At 33.0% G+C, this 21271-nt stretch overlaps 2 protein-coding genes across 2 annotated transcripts; both read left to right on the forward strand.

The window, feature by feature from the left end:
- The first annotated feature begins 3566 nt into the window (after window positions 1-3566).
- On the forward strand, window positions 3567-19326 carry LOC132741193 (protocadherin Fat 4-like). The gene is made up of 19 exons (XM_060729308.1): window positions 3567-3916; window positions 4820-5098; window positions 5679-5756; window positions 6402-6581; window positions 7346-7424; window positions 8180-8337; window positions 8875-9042; window positions 9368-9480; window positions 10347-10524; window positions 11310-11471; window positions 12453-12590; window positions 13058-13180; window positions 13439-13621; window positions 14807-14997; window positions 15661-15958; window positions 16408-16544; window positions 17010-17308; window positions 18026-18069; window positions 18418-19326. The coding sequence occupies exons 1-19, from the start codon at window positions 3844-3846 to the stop codon at window positions 18567-18569; spliced, it is 3033 nt and encodes a 1010-aa protein (XP_060585291.1). The 5' UTR covers window positions 3567-3843; the 3' UTR covers window positions 18570-19326.
- Window positions 18695-20323, forward strand: LOC132741192 (uncharacterized). Its single transcript, XM_060729307.1, has 2 exons — window positions 18695-18725; window positions 19791-20323. The coding sequence occupies exons 1-2, from the start codon at window positions 18695-18697 to the stop codon at window positions 20321-20323; spliced, it is 564 nt and encodes a 187-aa protein (XP_060585290.1).
- Window positions 20324-21271: the final 948 nt, after the last annotated feature.

Here is a 21271-nt window from a genome sequence, read left to right on the forward strand (position 1 = left end):
TTTACATCAAAGTCAGTTGCAAGTAAATGAAGATTTTACATAATACCTGTACTAAGAAAATGTAATGAGAACTATTAATGAAAAAAAATACAACAAAAAAACAATCAACTTTATCATTTTTAAAATCATCTAAATGTTAAGTTTGTCAACATTCCTCTCAATCATTAAAATGACCTGATGCTTGCAACACAAATTGCAACACAAATTTGACAATAAATTTTCCAAGTGTATAGCCGTTGCAAGTGGTTTTATTCAAGTGAAAATACTCATAACTGTAAAATACCTGCATTTAATGACCTGAGGTTGAAATTTTGCGGCTGATTGTGTTGTGGTGGACAGACGAATAGTTAAAGCACACAGCTGTTCTAGAGGGGGTGGGGTAGCAAATAATATCAGTGGTTTGGTATTACCATCATACATTGTGTGAAATTTATGATACAGCCCTCTTCATTGTGAAAATTCTGAAATAGCCATAAATAAATTGTTAAAATTGTTAATTACAAATGTCATAATATTATAATGTTCATATCTTGTACCCTTCGGGAGGGGGGGGGGGGGGGAACACGAGTCTTTCAATTTCAATGCACTTGACAGTAATTCCAGCCCTTTTGAATAGACTTCTAATCAGAGGAAATGCATTGGGGGAGGGGAGGGGGCGTAATATCTTGAAATGTTTTGTTGTAAAACATTTTAATCATTCTTTTCTTACATCAGATCTAAGTTTTAGAATTCAAAATTAATTCTTGCCTACAATTTCATGTATGAAATATTTTGAATACAGTTAAACGCACATAATAGGAACAGCCACACAAATTAACATGTAGGGTTAATATTGAATTCATTTGGGTCAAACGATGAGTCAATATGGCAGAAAAGTGATGAATTTAAGACACGTTAGAACGTCATGCTTGTTTTTCATGACATGTCTCGGTCTAACCATTTCATTCTAGCTAAGATGAATATCCATATATTTGCCTGGTGTTAAGTTATAAGATTAAAAAGGTTTCTAGTCACTAGTAATTTACGATCACTTCAGTGATTTTTTTACAAACTCGTCATTGTGGGTCCTAGGACTCGCTGGGCTATGAATCTATGAGTCCCAAAATTTAGCCGACAAATCCTAGTTACAAGCTTAATATTGCTTTAGTGATATAAAAGGTATATTAACAATGGAATGAAGAAAAAATGAATTTTATTTCTACATTAATTACAATGCTTCTGATACTGAAATTATTTAAAACTGTCAAATAAATTTAATAAGTTTATTTCCATTTATTTATTTTGAGATTAATCAAAACTTCATTTTCCGTAACATTTTATGCTTATCTATAGTATAGCACATTATTATTTTTTATCTGTAGAAGATTTGCAGACATAACTTGAACACAATTTGGTATTTATTAACAAATTCCTGTCAGACAGGACTCCCTACTCAGAAAAAGTATGCATCCAAAAGATGCACATTATTTGAAACTTTGCATCCACAGCAAATTCAATGAGTCCTGGACTCAGGATGCAGAGGTAAAAAAATCACTGTCACTTATGATTTCTGAACTGAAAAACAAAAAACTTCCACTCACCGCACAAATTGTTTTATTTTCGTCTGCGCGTGCAAATGGCGTTTTTCATTTAAAGGGACGTAACCCCTGTTCGACGATATGCCCATAATGCGATACAGAGTGACTCTGACATGACTTGACATTCTTGATATCGATTAATATATTAAGAACAAGAAGGTTAGGAATCAATATATGCAAAACTATGCTTTAAATGATGTTATAGTGATCCTGACAGCATAATGTAAAATCGCCGTAAACTCCTTTATTTCAAGTTGAAGTTGGCATACAGCCGTTCTGGAAATAAAATCAGACTTATAGACTTTTTAGCACTGCAATCCGGATAGAGACCCTTGGAAGTTTGAAACCAAAAACATCCCTGTGTGGGGGAGTTGTATTTGGGTGAAAATTCTCCATCAAAAGTAAAATCTTTACATTGAATGATGGATTCTTGTGCATCTTTAACACATGCATAAGGCTTACATTTATCTACTTTTTTGTATTTTCTTCAATAAGATTGATAAAAATGCATAGACTTAAAAAAAATAAAACGTAGCTTTTCAGATTTCAACAAAATTGTTTATTCCGTATGATTTTTCATCGCGAGAACGTACGTAATCAGAGATTTTTTTTCCATATAAATGATGAACGCATCAAGATTATTATAACTTAATATAACTTTAAAATTTTATATACTGTCTATATTATATGAACGTATATTTGTATGGATTTAATCTTATTCATATATTTTGAATAAGAACGTATATCAATCAATTACCATATTCATCAGTGTGTCTATAGAAAGGTCAAGCAGCACTTGTTACCTTGATAATCCACCTTTTCACATTTATTGCCGAAGTTTTTTTCAACCCATTGCTCGTATCGTGTTTGCTTAATTAGCATAAGCAATCGTTAGTTCTTAGATTAACGAAATCGTATCAAGTTGAACGAACTTTTGACAGCGGGTGTATGTTTTTTTCAAGTTTTGTAAAGTACTTTTTTTCTCCTAATTTACATAAATCATAAGAAAGGGCTTTCGTTAAGAATTTGAACCTTTGACATTTTTATGCATGCATGACAGAGAGTATATATGTGATAAACAAGAAATGCGAAAAATCACGTGTCGTCACAAACCCACATTTAGAATACATGTCATAGATAGGTTTAATTGTCTTTACAGAAATAAATAATTACCCATGGAGACGAGCACATATAAATCTTACACCCAACCTTTAAAATTAGATGCAGATAACACATTTTCTATCTTAGGGAATGACTATATGTTCCGGTACTTATATGTTACAGGCCTCTACATTGGAACTGAGAAAAAGATTTAATCATACAAGGAACTGATCTACATCATGTTTCACTCAAAGAGGGAAATAAGGTGTGATTAAAGCGGCTTGCTTTCAGATGACTATTATAAGTCTTTAATTTTCATGAAAAACATAGTGATACTATGAATATATAAATACTCACAATGAATGTGAACATTTAATTGATTTAAAGCTGCATGCCCCCAGATGAGTAAAAATATTTCAAGAAAACTAAACTAGAGTTATTTTTTATTTCAATTTTGTTATTGGTATAACTTAGCGGACTAAAATGTATAGTATATAAATGCTGTTGTATATTAATGAAAAAACGATTATTCACTTACGTGCATTTTCTATATGCGAAAAAGGGATCGCCTGAATATTGCGATTGAATAAATAACTCATTACATTTCATTTTTATTTATTTTTTCATGCATGTTTAGTTTTTTTATGAGTATCAACGGGGGGCTTATCAAAGAAACCATTTAATCCGTAGATCTCCTGTTAAACGTGTTTACTTTTTTCCTTTTCATTAGTTTCGATTCCTTTTCGGTCTACTTTGACACGATTGGGTTCATTTACCGTTTCAAAAATTACATATTCATAAACTGATGACGCCAATTTAAAAACTCAATCATTAAAATGCTCCAATAGTGAATCGAACACTTTCAAAATATTTTTTGAACTGAAATATTTGTGGAAATACGTTACCGCAGCCATGTTCATGTTTATTTGAAAATTGTTGTTTATCTATGTTTTAAAAAAGAATAAGGGGAAAACTTTGATAGTGTAACTACAAATAAATTTAGAAATTTAGTTAAGTAAAAACGGTCTTAATAAAGTGTGCTGTGATTTTTTTTCTTATAAAAAGAAACAAACATTAAAAAAAAACAACATAAAGGATATTATTGTTCAATCGAAAAGGAATAAGTTGATAAGGGGTAAAGTGGCAAAAAGTAGGCCCACCGCGGATGGATACACAAGTGTTGTTAGTATGGATGATAAAGATGCTGACCACTTTACAAGGAGGCTGGAGAGTTCTCGGTATGTTAAACAGTCTCGAACATTTTTATTTTTATTGAAAAAGTGATAAATCAGGCTAAAAATAAAATGATGCACTACTTTTGATTATCACAAACTTAAAAAGCTTCTGGGATACTGAGGTGAGGGGGCTTGATTTTTTTTAGATTTCCATACCATTCAATGAATTTCTATATCAACAACTTATGTGCTAAGTTTCAGATATCATTCGCTCCGTTTTCCAGAATAATCATTAATAAAGTGAAAATAACAAAAAATGTAAAGCGTTTAAACTCAAATCGGGATGCAAATTACAGGGACTACAGATTTTTTTTTATATAATTCTGGATGAACTTCTCTATTGTTTTTTTTTTTTCATGTTTTTTTCTTTTATAAGTGATCCATTTGATATTATGTAAGGTTTTCAAATTTTATGTTTTTAAAACTTTTTATGTTTTAGGTTATCTAAATACATTGTATACATGTAAAATACTATTGTGTTCATCTTTAAAACGATATTATTTAAACAATAAAGCAATTATTTGTTGAAAAATTATTTTTTGAAATAACCACGCAAGTATATGCACACGTTGTCGTTGCGACAAAACGCAAACAAATACCCTGTATAGGCTCTATCTCGTTCTTTCATCAAGCCGCACCTAGAATCTAAATAAGTTATTTAATCAATTCATTTGCATTTAAGTATATAAATAAACAGTATTTTATATATAAATATTTATTTACATGATAACTACCACAAAAACGTCCACAACATAACTACCACAAAAACGTCTACCACATAACTACCACAAAAACGTCCACAGCAACAAATCTCCCAGTAATATTGGTTTATTGCACGTTCCAATATGTCTAATATATATACATGTAAAAGTGATACAAATAAAAAGAGCATTCTTTTTACTGCAGCTGTCCAGTCAGATATATGTTGGGATGGGATAAATGCCGCGGACTATAACGGAACCATTGCCACAACGACAAGTGGTGTGACGTGTCAGGCGTGGGCAGACGACACTCCACACTCGCACGTTTTCCACGGGAGCTCGTACTTTCCGTACGACGGAGATGACGTAGCGGCTTCAAATTTTTGCCGTGACCCAGACGGAATGTCCGGAACTCTTGGCCCTTACTGCCTAACGATGAACCCTAGCGTCAGATATGAATTTTGCACTATACCAATATGTTATAGTAAGTGAGGCATTTAAATATATGAATCATTTTGTAGAACACTATAAACATACGACGACCGAACTTCTCCCCAGTAGCGGATTAAACGAAAGACCGGTGGTGACTTTTCAATTTCTTGAGTTTTTGTGTTCATCTTCATGAATTCACAATTTCATCTTTATGAATTCACAATTTCAACATACATAATTATTGAAGTTAAAATTTCAACTTCATGATTTCAAGATTTAAACTTCAACATGAATTCATGAAGTTGAATCTATAAAGTTGAAATCGTGAATTCACGAAGCTGAAATCGTGAATTCCAAAACATGAATTCGCAAAGTTGAAATCGTGAATTCGTTAAGTTTAAATCCTGAATTCAAGAAGTTGAAATCTTGAATTCGTGAATTCCGTATGCTGAAAACGTGAATTCACGAAGTTAAAATTGTGAATTCACGAAGATGAAATCGGGAATTGTTTTGTAGTATTTAATTTTGCAGAGCTATTCGATTCTCGACAGCAGAGCGTTTGAAATGAAAACATAAAAACGATCATCTTTAAATGCAATGTTCGCATGAAATCTTGGTATTTTCTTTTAAAGATTTGCCGTGTTCTGGTGGTGACGTAATTGGACAAAATGATCCTTCCAGCTTCACTGCTAATATAGACGCATTTTCAGGTAATAAGTATGATTTTTTTCTCTCAAGAATACCTTTTAATTTGATCATTTGATAAATAAAGTAAATTGAAATGCTATGACTGGTGACTATAGTTGGAGCAAATAAAACCATTGAAATAATGCATAACACAGTTTTGTCTTAGTTTATAACCCACTCTACTCTGATTAAAACCACTTTTAGTACAGATTTTTAAAATTTTATAGAATGTATGCACAAGGTAACATATTATTGAATCACTTTAAAATACACTACGAAAAGAAATATCAAATATGCCGTTTATTTACAGCCTTCATGGAGCAATTCTTGCATTGTCTGGGTTTAACGCCGGTTTTAACACATTTTTGTCAAATGCCATTAGAATCAATTTCCGAGATCAATTTTTGTTACGGAGAACGTTTGAATCGCCCGTGGATCGAACCAGCGACTACCGGACTACTTATCCGGTGCTCATCCTAAAGAGCTAAGAGCAATCGCAACTTTTCGGCTCTTTCCGTCAGTCTTCGGATAAGGATTATAAATAATAGCCGAGGAGCTAAGAGTTCGGACAAATCATACTTATATTTCTGTTTGTGTTCAGCTTCTGAGTTACGCCGACAGATCTATATTCTTTTTTATTTTGGCATTATATTCCTTTCTGTTTGCAGACGTCAATTATTTACTCAAAGACGCTTCTTCAGCATATGCGTTTTCTTGTTGTGGAACCGTTCAGCAATGGCGATTTTATATTAAAAACCCGGGAACCATTCGTTTCCAAGTATGGCGGCTGGATAGTGGGACCGGAAATTATATTTTGAAGGGAGAAAACGTTCACACGTATGGAGCGGGTAAAAACTATTTATGCCTTCAAGAAAAATCTTAACATTCGATTTTCTGTAATAAATTAATTTAAAACTTTATTTTTGAAACTGGTCTTTGCTTCAAAACTGAGCAGACGACAAACTGCCTGAGTATACACAATATATTCCCGCTGTAAAAACCTTATTGTGTCATTACGATGTTTACCCGGTACTCAGACGGTTAAAAATCATCACATAATGTTAAGCAGGAGAAATAATTTTGCCAAAAAAATCACTGTTCTTTTCGTTCTATAATGAAATCTATAGATTCTATGTTACTGTTATTGACATCTTGGTCAACTTGATATCTTAGACTGTTAGTTGCCATATAAGTTAATTCCTTTTCAGAGGAACTCCTTTTAGGTCTAAAAGCCTAAAATACATAACATTTGAAGTTCTTATATAGATTACCTGGGCATATAAATAGAAAGATATGCAAATAACAAGTATGAAATTTACTCAAAAATAAGTTACAAATCCTATATCTGTGCTATTCTTGGCTCGAGTTTAGTTTAAAAAACAACCTGTCTTTGCAACGCTTTTCAATTTCATTTTTTTTCATTTTTCAAAATTATGATAATTATTCTCGAATTCTGAAAAACGGAATGAGCGAATGATCTGAAATTTCGCACGCAAGTTATTGGTCTAGACCGACATCAAATGGAATATTAATGTTGAAAAATCATTTCCAGTCCCGTAGTGCCATGAGTCCCTTTATTCGTTTTTTTTCTTTTCACTCTGGATAATTTCAGCTGAAAGTCCTGGAGAACATAGCAAGACTGTACCACAGAATGAAAGAATATCGGTCCAGGAAGGAGATTTGATTGGCTGGTAGGTATTTGTCACGTGATGAAAAATAATACCGGTATATAATTGCAATCTTTAAATCAGATCTAGCAAATAAGCAAATGGATAGAATTTAATACAATGGAATATTATCAACTGTAATACTGCACCAAAATGATAAGATTTTGCCACCAGTATAGAGCCAGGCCAGCCTTCACTGACAAAGCTTTATATTGCAGGATGATTAACTTTATTTCTAGTACCATTTCAATATGATGTCTATATAATTGATAATGAGCAGTGCCAAAGGGAAAACGTGTTTGTATTTGAGTTTATTTATACTCGCCACCGGTTGTCCATATGGGCGAATTTTTCAGAAGAGTATTAGTCATAATAGTTTTTTGGAGGATAGTGCAAGATACAGATACAGAAGGATGCCCCAATTCCAGAACCTTCTCTTGGTTCTTAAGCGTGCCAAGTATTTAAGCACTCATATACTGGAGCTCGATTTAAAGTCTCATCCGAAAGACTGATTAGCAATTAGGGAATCGAACCCACAATATGTGCTATGCAGACAGGTCAAAGAGAAATCTGGTCACGATATACGTCTGTACATGAAACAAGTAGTGACTTGATTGCTAGTCTAACTTATTGCAATTGCTCAAATCAAATAATTGTGTCATAAATAGCCTATTTAATGCTGCAGCTCATATCCATGGAGTTATATAACTTTCGAAATTAAATACAAATTGTGTATTTAGTTTTTACTTATAGGTTTCTTTGAATTTAAAATAATTCAGGTACAACTCCGGGGTGGGCATGGTATCGTTCAGCATTGGATCGACACTACAAGTAGCGCTCAAGTCCGGCACATCATCTGTTGGCGACTCCGTGGACTGGTCGGGGGCTTTCGTACTTTCAAACCGCGACTACGCTATTGCTGCGGATCTGGCACCAAGTAGGTTCCGGCGAAACATAAATAAAATGTATAATTTAATAACCGAAAAACTAAAACAATATTCACCCGTGTTTAATATAAGAATTACTATCTTTCATTTCTTTTTAATATAAACGTCCCAATTATCCAATGAAAATCGAGTTTCAAAGGTGCAGTATAATTATGATATAAAGATATATATGATTGATATTAGATACAGAAAAAAAAACCCTATGACCATTTGTGAACGCACTAATGATTCAAACAGATATAATTGCGAATGAAAATGCGCAGACCAAATTGATTACTTTATGCTATATGACTTTCTTTGGTTTATACAGAATTTATTTAAGTTGGATTGTATAGGATGTTATGAGCTTATAGACACACTTTCGAATCCGTCCCTGGAACCAACCAGGACTGAGTAATGAGAGTGCTTAAGGAAACAACGACTTGTCCCTGACAGAGTTTGAACCCATGCGGATAGCTGTCATTAGATTACTAGTCCGACTCGTTAACCATTCGGCCATACCGCCCTCATATTACTTCTTTTTGCAGGTGTCGCACCATACTTTGATGCTACCGTGACGTCAGTCTCCGTGTCGGTATCAGAAGGCGTCGGCAACACTGTACATACCCTAACGGTTACCGACGACGACGTTGACGACAGAAGTTCATTATCAGCCTTGCTTGTTACAAATACATATTTTGATCTCATCGGTTTAGGTATAATAATTAACATTTGATACGATGACGTCATTTTTATATATAATTTTACGATCTGAAACCTAAATAAATTTAATAAACATTATTGAAAACTCTTGTTTTTGTTTTCGTGAGCCAAAAAGGAAAGATTTGTAAATATTGCTTGCCGGATCGTTTTTTTTTTAAAAATCCTGTAAAATAGACATTATGAAATGGACACTTACTCGTTTTAAAATTTTAAATTATCTACACTATTTTGTGTTTGATCCTATTCATATTTGATTCCTATAGAAATAAACGAATTTTGCGTTGCGTTATATATTTATATATAAATTGCTTTCGATAGATATCGTCGTGAAAGCCAGTTTGGTCATAGGGACAGAAATATTAGAACTTAAAGTCACAGACCAGTGCTCACAGTACAGCCGATTTAATCTAACAGTTATTATCACCCCGCTGGTAAGCCTTTATGATGATATGATAATAACATTTATTTTATCTAACCCGATACTAACATTATTTTTGGCAGGATACTTATTTCAACTGGACCAAAACTCATATTTGTTTGGCAAGATACTCATTCCATTGGCCCTTAACTCATAGCAAATTGCCAAGAACACATTTCATATGGCTCTATGCCCATTTCATCTGATCTGACACTAAGCAGTGTATTATCACCGTGGTATTATAATAATAATTATATCATAATACTTATTTCGCGCGGCACGAAATTTACTTCATAAAACCCAAGACTTATTTTACTTTGCACGATACACATTTCATTGGCCCGATTTTAATTTGGCCTGCTACTTATTTCGCGATTTACTGCCATTTCATTTGGCCCGTTTCACATTCCATTTGGACTGGTCTTTATTTTGTTTTTGCCCGATACTTGTTTCATTTGGCCTGATTCTATTATCATTTTGATCGGATCTCGTTTCATTGGCCTAGCTGACCGCTTGCTTAAATTAGAAATCTTTAATACAACGGACTTCGCATTTGCAAACTCAAGTCCTGGACGAACAATTAAAGAAAGTACACAATATATTTGAAAAATGCTACTTTTACCGATAACCTTAGAAAAATTGGAAAAATTAAGGAAAAAATAGAGATAAAAATCTGTACTCATTTTTTACCATGCAGAAAATGGCTCAGAAACTGTTTAAAAACTTGCACCTAACCAAACAAAAACTACTTTTGTTTCATACTTACACATTCGTTAATAATGTCTAAACTTTGGAATCAAACGTTTGTAATCCTCTATAAAACAAAGTTGTTTTTTTTGTGTATCAGGAATAGAAAAACATTAAAATTTGCTTTTTCAGCCGATCGTCATTTCAAGCTTGCCTGTGACAGAAAGTGTTTCCGAATCTTCAGTTAACGAGACTTTAGTGCATACTTTGACCTTTAACCCTGTTGGCACGTATTTATGTTCACTGGATGCGTACGATCCAATTCGAGCAGAGGGCAACCCTTTCCTTGTACAGAACACTCCGTCTTCAGGTAAGCATACTATATATATGTATACCATATAACTGCCTTATTTTGAGCTCCTTTTTAACATATTGAATTATTTTTTATTGTAATCAAGCTAAAATAAAACGGCAAAAAAAAAATGTTATTTTTTTATTTCACAAAAGTTTCTTTTTATTTTTTATGTATTTTGTACTTTCCAAAATATAACTCATTGGCCATGTGCCTGAAATATCTTTTTTCTTCTGTTGCTTTGGCGTTATAGTGATTAAGAATTTTGTATTGAAGTCAAAATACTACTTTTTTACCTGTTGCTATACTGTTGTGACTTTGTGCTACTTTCTTCTAGTAACAAGCATCTAACATGTAACATGTTCTTAAACCATTATTTATACGTAATAAACTCATGTTTGCCCTTTCTAAAGAAGTAAAAATTCATTCGTTTCTGAGGCATAATGTGGTTTTAATGTAACCACTACTGGTGTCCTAGATAGAGAAAACAAGCTGTAGTTGAAGCTACAGTCCCGAGGTTTGGAGGCTCATACATAAACTATTTGGGTCCCCTCACAAACTTGCGCGTGCCATATTTTAGTCGAATGACATATTCGATAATAATAATAATAATAATTATAATGATAATAATAATAATAATATTAATGATAATAACAATAAATTAATAATAAAAATAAAGCTTTTGAAGGAAAAGAATAACCGTCTTTTTCTTACATAATGTACCTACATTATAAAATGTAAACTACATTTTCCACAATAAAAAGTATGAACTCAAACAATAACAGATTCATTTTTCAATTCAGATATTGGCGTGTACCTCAAAGCTGCGTCTAATATTAGCTACAACGTTGCCACGAGCTACAACGTAACAGTCACGTGCTCTAACGCTGAAGGAGCCAGCGACACCAACTACATTATCATCGACATCGACCCAAACAGTCAGCCAGTGTTTACAAGCTTCCAGAGTAAGTATAAAATAACATGTACATAGGAGTTTGAACGATTTGTATTGTGTTATCTAGTATTGCCATTTTATTCTATGATTTTGCAATTCATTAAACAAATTTAAAGAATCTGCATTATTCGATTCTAAATATAGCAATACGAAATCGAAACCCTATCGAAAAGAAGCAACTAACTTTTTTCCATTATTCCATCTGATTTCAACCACGTATAAAACACAAATCCGTTGACATGTAAACATTGTTGTTTTTATGCTGGAAAATGGCAATGGTGCAGAAATATACTGCCATTTAATTCCCAGTATTGAGAAATAAGTCCGCTTGCATTTAGTGTTAATTTAAGTATTTAATCAATACGATTCAATTCCATAATTATCCTTTATTTTTCAATTAAGTCATCCGGTAAAAACTTGTAGTCATACTTAGGGTATTTATATAGATGATCAATTTTTAAAAGGACCAGCAAAGTATCGAAAGGTCTGTTGTCCTCTGTTGTCCTGCCATAGTTTCCGCGAATGTCAAAGACATAACATTCACTATAGGACCGCTTAAAATTTTCATGTACTTGTAGAGGTGAAGAGACCCAAATAACTCTATTGTTTTGTTGTGACCTTAAATACAAAAGCAAGATGAAATGTGAATTGTTAAATTAAAGCACTAGTGTGAATACTAGTATATAATCCACCCCCAACTGCAAACATAGCATGGCTGGCGGGTCAAGTGAGGCATTTTCGTCCGAGGCATGGCTGTCGGGTAAAATTTGTGGTGGTTTGCGTTTGCTGAACATTTTGAATAGAAGAGGATTGTTCTGATTCACAGCTTGGATTTTACCATCTAGCTGCCTGTGTACCTTTGCCGAGGAATTGATAATCCAAAACTTATAGCACCCGCTATTCACCGGGTTGGTGCAGCCATTGTTACAATTCACAGGGACATTATTATACTGAGTTAGCTTAATTTGCATACCGCCATTTTGTTTTTCAGCGTCTCTGGCAATAGATTCGGTTACAACAAACATCAACGATATAGTGTATACGGCCACAGTAACAGACGCCGAAGGTGACCCTATAACAATGTCCTTACTTTGTGACCCTACAGGCTGTCCATTTACCATCAATAACAGTGAGTGTTTTGTTAGGCCTTCAGTTTTAATACAATTTAATTTGAGGACAGACAAGCATTTTCTTTCATATACAGTACTTAATGTGTATATACCTATACTCGTTTTACTTCTTGCAGTTCGAAAAGATAAGTTTCTTCAGTTTTAATACAATTTAATTTAAGACAAAATGTATGCTTTTTTATATACAGTACTTACTCGTCTAACAAAATTTCCCGTTGTGTTTTCTTCAGTTCTAAAAGATAAGTTTCGTTTTGGACGAGGTAAAAGATTTTCAAATCAATTCAATGAAAATATTAATTACAGAAAGCATCCAATCATTTTGGAAATAACGACACCAACAGGCATAGATCTGACAACAATTCTTTAATTTATTTAATTTTTAGATTTTAAGCAAAACAATCATTATTGTGACATGTCATCGAGACTTTTATGATACATCTTTAAACTTCTCGTTTTTATTTTTCAGATGGTGAAATTAGGATAACAAGTGATCCTAGCCTTGCCACACAAAACACGTATACATTCATTTTATCAGCAGACGACACTTTCAATACGGTGACGTCATCAAATGTTTCCGTCACGATTACAAGTAGGATTTTAAATATTTCAAATATATGTAATCAAAATTTCTATTCATTTCTTTGCAAAGAGGCATTGAATATTGAAAAAAAGCTCAGATTTTATAACTCACGCGTTACAGTAAGCAAATAAATAAATAAAAAACATTGAAAAACTTTAGCACCATATTGAACAAGTTATATATACAATGTACATGTATTAAAGAATAAATGACTAAAACTCGCTAACAAAGTCCTTTTTTCATTAAAAGGGTAAACATGATTTTCAGATATAAATGTGAAGCCCGTTATTACAAATTTGCCGGCTCCGATGCAGACAATAGCAGAGAACCAGGTTGCAGGGACGCTTGTTTTTCAAGTGTCACAGTCTGATGCCAATGGTGACACGCCCACATTTCTTGCGGCATTCAACAGTACGGCATGCGCCAGCATGTATGACATTAATGCTACCGGTAAGTTAAATAATCGACTCAACGAATAGAAAAGATTCCCAGAAATCTGAATTCGCAGTAAAAATATTTTGCACAATTATATTTTGTAGGAAAACATTTCAAGTGAATAGGTTCATTTGTTTATTACTTTACATGTTGTCGGATACTGTAAGCGGTGCGTGTATTTAATTAAAACTTATTTTCAACCGCCCGAAGACGTGTTATGACGTATTATGGGATGACGTTGTCCGTCCGTCCGTCTGTTTGTACGTCTACCCGTAGACAATTGATTTCCGCATCATAATTTTCCTTTTTAAGGATTTCGGTGATTGTGCTTATATTTCAAAACTCATATCTTGGCGGCCATCTTGGATTCCCGGTGATTGTAAAAGAGAGGATTTTTTTGCTTTCAAATGAGACTATTTATTCTTTTGGAAACGAATATTTGAAATAAATGGCCCCTATCTCTGGTACTATCATCACTACAATAAACTCATGATTAATAGAGTTATGTCCCTTTTTAAGCAATTGTTAAAAAAGAAATTATTGGTTTCGCCAGAATTCTTTTTAATGGACTTTAATAATTCTGTTTATATTTGGCATGCAAGTACATGTATTTTATATGATATCACAACGCAAGTAATGTTCGTTTATTCAATGCAATCAACTCATTTTTTTGGAAAATAATGCCCCCTTGTCAGTAAATTTTCTGTGAAATTATGCCCCTTTTTCAGTTAATTTTCTGTGAAATTATAGGTGTTTATAGAATAACTTAAAGGGGACTCCATAAGATGTGTTTATATTTGGCATGCAAATATTCGTATGTAATATCAAAACATAGATCAAGCAATCAACTAATTGCAACCTTGATTTAATTGATTGCTTTTAATCAAAATGAAATCAAGTATTATATTCTATTATCTTCTATTACAGTACAAATATAACAACTTGTTACCTATAGAAAAAACTACATTTTTCTTTAATATAACTTTTGATGGAAACAGTCAAAATCTGAGCCATTTACAACAATAAATTTGTAATCTTTCTTTAAGGCACATTTTTGTCCATGATTCCTTCTTGTAAAACTGCTATCGGGCGTATATTGCCTCGCCTCAGCGGAGCTCTTGAAATGGAAATATTCTTGTACATTTGTTTCGATAATCTCATAATTTTAGCTTTATTTACAGACTTTTTCTTAATCTTCAGACGGCAGAATAACAACGCTAGCGTCATTTGATTACGAGTCCGCTAGTGCTACGTCATGTTTGCTTACCGTTACAGTGTCTGATGGTGCAGCCACGTCGGACCCTGAAACGCTCATTATTGACGTAGAGAATGTGGATGAACCGCCAGTCTTTTCAAGTAATGCTTACGTCATCAATACAGAGGAAGTTGCGGTATGTTGAATCAATTTGTTACTTTTGTAATTTAAAACATATTATTCCCTATATTTCAGAATAACTACAATATTCAAGCCATTTTCTCAACAAATTTCTTCGCAAATGTTAACAGTACTTGCTTTTATTAGGCATTTCTTGTCACGAACATGTGAATTTGTTTTAACTTTATAGCCTCAAATAGTAGCTATGGCAACAGATCAAAGAATGAAACAATAGTTTCAAGTGTTGAACTAAGTCTAACTTGATGTTGTGGAGAATAAAAATTCCAGTTAATTTCTACTTATTTCATGAACGTCTTTTATTATATTAGAACTATATAGATGATATTAAATGAGTGTAAGTTCAGTAGTGAATTAATTGCACGAGTTGAATAAAATTATGTTTTGCGATCCTCAGGCGAGCATAATGTTATTTTAACCAGCGAGTTCAATAAATTCAGTAATGAACTAACACGAATTTAATATTCTATTTATCACATACCCAAAATAAAGACCGTGAGTCATTTTTCATTGACGCGCTTACATTTAGCTCGTCTTTACACTATGTTTGTATAACGCTAGTGGCGTCACGTCAAAATATATGCACGTCCATGCAATACCTTTTCTACGGAGTCGCAACGGGTGTGTCCTAAAAATACATTAACGTTTTTATCACATTCAGGATGGGACGCCACTGCCAGACGTCGGGATATCTGCTATTGACCCGGAAGGAACTGCAGTTTCTTTATCTCTAAATTGCTCTTACGTTGACATTGACAGCGCTTCCGGTATTGTAACTATGACAACGAACTATGACATAGATACATCAGCAACGAATCCCTACACGATTGCATGTATGATAACGGCCACAGACGCTACGAGTCAAACTTCAACGGCGACGCTTGACGTCATAGTTAGTGACGGCAACGATAACGCACCAGTGTTTAGTCAGAATATTTATACTTCATATATCATTCAAGGTAAAATAATAGACAAAAAATTATTGCACAATTTTATTTATTACTCAAAGACCAATAAAAAGCAGAGAAAAGAGAAACAAACGAATGCAAAAGCATAAAATTAATCAAATTGAATATTTTTGGTCCCACAACAGGTTAATAAGATAGTTATTAACTTAAAGTATTTTTTAATAAATGCACTTTAATAGTGATCTGCATATCAGCAGATTTGTAAAAAAAGTATCCAATAATAGAAAATGATTTTATCCTGTACCACATGCTAATAAGGAAGGACAGTTTGTAGGTGTCTGAAAAGTTTACACGGTATGGTTATAAAAAGACTCAATGCTACTTAATTAGACTTATATAGTTTAAACTTATTCAACTTATTTAAATAGTTTTAAAATCTTCATGTTTGCACTTAGATTAAATTTTGATACTTTAAAAACATCAGGTGTGTTCTTTACCAGGTCATGCGGGGTACAGTATCATTGAAACTGTCACAGCAACTGATGCTGACAAGACGTCACCTAACAACGTCATAACGTATTCAATGACGCCGGCTACAAGTTTTAGTATCGGTGGTTCAGGGGATATTCAGAACATAGTGAGTAAAGCTGTACATGTTTTCTAGAGGCATCAAACATGTAATGAAGACAACTTTGTATCCTGATATGGGACAAGTTTTGGTCCATTGAAAAACTTAAAATGTAAATGACGTCGTCTGACGTCAGATTTATTAAATGACGACAGTAAATGACGTCAGTTGTTCCAATTGAAGATTTAGGCAATCATCAAAGGTGCTAGTCGCATTGATTTGATATAAAATATGTTAGTCTATAACAATATAACAAAAATCTTTTTTTTTTCTCACTTTTTTACGTTTTTTTTATAAATTGATATTGTATTACATGAATAACAACATTAAACATATTTTAGGTCAAATCAATGCGCCAAGCTCTTTTGGGTAATAATTGGTAATGCAGTCAGATAATTAATTTTTGTAATTGTAATATTTGTAAAATTCTTAAAAAGAATAATTCTTGCATAATTGTCTTCATTTCTCTTAAAGGTTGATCTATCAGGTGTTCCCGCAGGGACGACATATCCTTTAACGGTAACAGCCACGGACGGCGGAACTCCTCCCCAGTCAAGTACCTCTGTAGTTGTTATTTCTGTCCTATCGACTGCTCTGACAACAACAACTGCCACAACAACGGCAACCGGGTCTTCCGGTAGCAACGGATTCTTCTCGGATACCGGAAATATAGTGTTTCTCGCACTGGCTATATTCACGGCACTGCTGATGTCAGTTCTTGTTACTTTGCTTCTTTGGCGATATTGCTGCTCGCAATGGTACTCTGGTAAAAGGTGTGTTCTTTGTTTAATTTACTTTTTGTTTTGATTTTTTGTTTTGAGAAAAAAAACAACAACAAACAAACCAGAAGGTTGTCCTAATTTTAAAAAAGAAACTTCACTCCGACTAAGATTTTGCTGTTTTGAATAAAGTCTACATGGTTCAAGTAATCTCAAAGCTTTGTCTGTTTTGTATGCTAATGGAGAAACATTGGTTAAATTTTGAAAAAATGGTGTTAATACATATATTTTTATAGACATTTGTAATTTAAATTGTGCCCCTAAACTGTATCTAAACCAGATCTAAACTGCACCAGAAGCCCCTATTTTACATGCAGATTTCATTTCTCTTCGTTGGGGAGGACCCACAGACCCCGAAAATCACAGATGTTCTGTAAGCTAGCAAGATAGCTTCTTTACATAAAATAATTTATAAGTCTGTGCCAGGATTCGACCCAACAGCGGTGAGGAATGTAATGATTAGCAAAGAGTACCATAACGGTTTGATAATGACTGGTAAACTTAAGTTTATGTGAAAAGAGTTTATCTACGACCGAGAAAATTTAAATCGGTGTTTTCTGTTAAATATCCCTGAAATATAAACTATTAACTATATATATACAAAGATAGGTGACTAAGCAAAAAAAGGGAAGGAATTCGAAGCTGAAGTTTCTTTTTGAAAATGCATGTACAGTATGTCATTTACAATGTATTATGAAATTTATTTTCCAGATCTCGCGCCTCAAAAATCGGTCCAAAAGAAAATCACCAGCGAGGTACATCTTTATTCATTAATTCTAAATAATACTAGTACTTTTTTATTTTGACATCTTGCACACATAGATGTATTTTTTCACATTTTACACCTTTCTGTACAGTTCTTACATGGGATTTCCCCCGATTTGTTTGAGCAAGTTTTATGACAGCACACGATTTACCCCTTTACATGGGGTAAAGTAGATTTTTATTCTCTTTACAATTTCTTTCTCATGTTTTACCAGTAGAAATCTTTTAGAATCTAAAGAATGCACAGTTTTCTTTTTTATTTTTTTTTACCATTAATATTAGTTTGATTTCACAATAGCATAAAACTTACAATTAATTAACACGTGTTCTTTTTAAAGGTACATCAGAGAGTAGCGGCTATGATAAAACACCTATAAATGAAATATCGGATAATAGGAATAACAACAATTTACCGGTGGATTATCCGAGATACAAGGGAGACAATTATGTTATGACGCCAAGATGGCTTAAAAATCAAATGACAGTGTAATCAAATGATTGCGGCAGCAATTACCACTTACAAATACGGGTGAACTTATTTTTTTAAAATTTAAGCTATTTATAAATATATACGTGCCGATATATAAACATGTGATAAAATTTACTAAATTCAAGATGGCGTTCAAGATGGCGGCTGGAAAGGCGGGTCCGTCTTTCTAGATTGCGGAGGACTAGTAGCATTGTTAACTTGAATTGTACACTTTCAGTTTTGTCAAGGAATACATGTATTTATTATGTAAATTTTGTTTCATATTGAAATGTTATAACTGCACTAGTCTTTTTTAAACATTTTCTTTCTCAGTGGAATAATTATATCTATATTGTTCACCTTATTTTACAACAGTACTTCCTTTCACATTCACTTTTTGCACTTCAATCTTCAATAGAATGTACACCATTTTCTTTCATTATTTGTTATTAATTTTTAATTTACTTAAACAATTTTCTATGTTTGTACAAAATTTAGTAAAAGTGTTAAAAATAATTTACTTAATATTATAATTAAGTGATTTATCATATGTGTTTCTTAACCCGCCGAAAGTGATATACCTATTCTACCGATGTAAAGCCAGGTCAGCCCGCACGCCGTACAGACTGACCAGGCTCTACGTACGCTGTTGTTCCAATTTCATCTTTATCACCACTAAATTAAATATTAGAGACTTAAATTAAATTATAGCTCTGTATTAATAATGGACAATTTAAAAAAGGAAGTCGGACAAGTACATTTAAGAAAGTCAGCAGACTAAGGGTGAACTGTTGTGTGTAATTTATGAATATTGTTATGTTGTAAAGCTATTACCGGTGAAATATACTGTTTAACTTGTATCTAAATATTTTAATACTTGTAGAATCACATTTTGTTCATATTGTTGTTGTCATATCTGAAGTGCCTTAGCCCATTATTTCGCTGTAAAACGCTCTCTAAGAAATTATTGATGTGCTTTTTATAAAGTTGAGCGATGCATTTCTTCTTCTTTTTCTTCTTTTATTTTTAATTCAGTATTTTGGTAGATCTATGATTCTTTTGAATAAGATACAAACAAATATTAGACCGATTACAGACAGTTGGGTATAACTTAAATTGATGACAAATCGTTATTTTTGTTAATGTTCAATCATTTATTTACAACTTTGTTCTGAACGATTGATTTTATCAACCAACTCTTAAAACGACTGTTCAACCTATACTCTGGACACAATTTTACAGATTTTCAACGAAAACATAACGATGCCGGTACAAATGGCTCCTTCCGACCATTAAAAGAAGGCATAGTGAATCCAGTCGTACAACGGGAAGTGACGTCAAATCACGCGGCACCTGAAAGACTTTCTCCGATTGGTTGTGAAAGTAAGAATTCCGTTAAAAAGGCACCATCAATACCAAATCGAGAATCTGCTGTTCAGTCGATCAAACGGACAGCCTATCTGTCCGACTCGATTAATTCGCCAAGGTCTGTTAAAAAGGCAATTTCCGGTGACGATTTGGAAAATATTATATCAGAACGTAATAACCAGTTATCTGCAGTGCAGTCAATCAAGAGGACCAGTAACCTTTCGGAGACCTTTGACTCGCCAAGATCTGTTCCTTTTCAGAAAAACAACAACAGCAACGAAGACAACACCAATAACAACGTGACAACACAGCAACAATCTGCATTGGAATCAATTAAAAGGACAACTTTTATTTCCGATTCCGTGGACTCACCGAGATCTGTATCAAAACTTTCTTTTCATATGTAAAACCAGGCACATAATTTTATATGAAACACACAGTTATTTTCAAATTAAAATTGTGGCTTACTGCATACTTTTATCAGACGTGCATAATGTATATATTGTACTATACATAAGTAAAAAAGAAAGATTGAAGTATTTAATATACATACTGTACGTACTATACAAATGTTAATTAAAGACGAGTGAACGGGAGGGAGGGGGTATCGTCTATATTCTCGGTAAACAAAGGATTGAATGCGTTTGGAACACTTTTGACGAGTGTTGTAGTGTTTTCAAATGAAACGCGCAAAATTTTTAATCATTTCTATGAAATGGCACTTAGGAAATTGATTCATTATATATATATATTTCTGATTATTGTGATTTATTGATATGGCATCGAACAGCATCATAGTTTAGCATTGTATTGACGTCAAATTTTTAATTTTGTAAATAATCGGATGTGTTTCTCACATTCGCAAGTTCTTTAATAAAACATTATAATAATGCAGGCATCATTCATAACAAGGAAAATCATTTTCAAATTGATTTTAATCAATAATCTTTCTTTATATTATTTCAGGATACTGTAACATTTGTGTTTAATCAAATATATAGCAGCATATTTATATATGTCTGTGTCATTTTACGTTGCTTAATTTAAATCAACTTGTAGACCATCAAAAACAATATACATATATTTCAATGAAATTGAAGGGAATCTCAAATCAGAAGATTTGCTTTTAGACAGGGCGACTGGGAAGACACCCAGAAATGTACCAAAAAATCAAGTATCCAACGGCAAAACCGCAATTTTGCAACTTTTTATTTTTCACCTCTCAGCTGTTTACACCTAATCAAAGTTCTGATATTTTTCTTTCAATTAAATGTAAAACATCGTGTAATGTGTAGACAATATATTTTAGCAATGTTTTTATTTCAAATATGCCAATAATTTGCTGTAAAAATGTA

The sequence above is a fragment of the Ruditapes philippinarum genome, unplaced genomic scaffold (assembly GCF_026571515.1).
Source record: "Ruditapes philippinarum isolate M1 unplaced genomic scaffold, ASM2657151v2 ctg2351_1_1_1_1, whole genome shotgun sequence".
NCBI lineage: Eukaryota > Metazoa > Mollusca > Bivalvia > Venerida > Veneridae > Ruditapes > Ruditapes philippinarum.

Coding starts and splice junctions, on each gene's coding strand:
- LOC132741192 (XM_060729307.1), top strand. CDS start 18,695: ATGGCGTTCAAGATGGCGGCTGGAAAGGCGG. Junction 18,726..19,790: donor GATGGCGGCTGGAAAGGCGG/GTCCGTCTTTCT, acceptor ACAATTTTACAG/ATTTTCAACGAAAACATAAC.
- LOC132741193 (XM_060729308.1), top strand. CDS start 3,844: ATGGATACACAAGTGTTGTTAGTATGGATGATAAAGATGCTGACCACT. Junction 14,998..15,660: donor TCAATACAGAGGAAGTTGCG/GTATGTTGAATC, acceptor TATCACATTCAG/GATGGGACGCCACTGCCAGA. Junction 15,959..16,407: donor TACTTCATATATCATTCAAG/GTAAAATAATAG, acceptor GTTCTTTACCAG/GTCATGCGGGGTACAGTATC.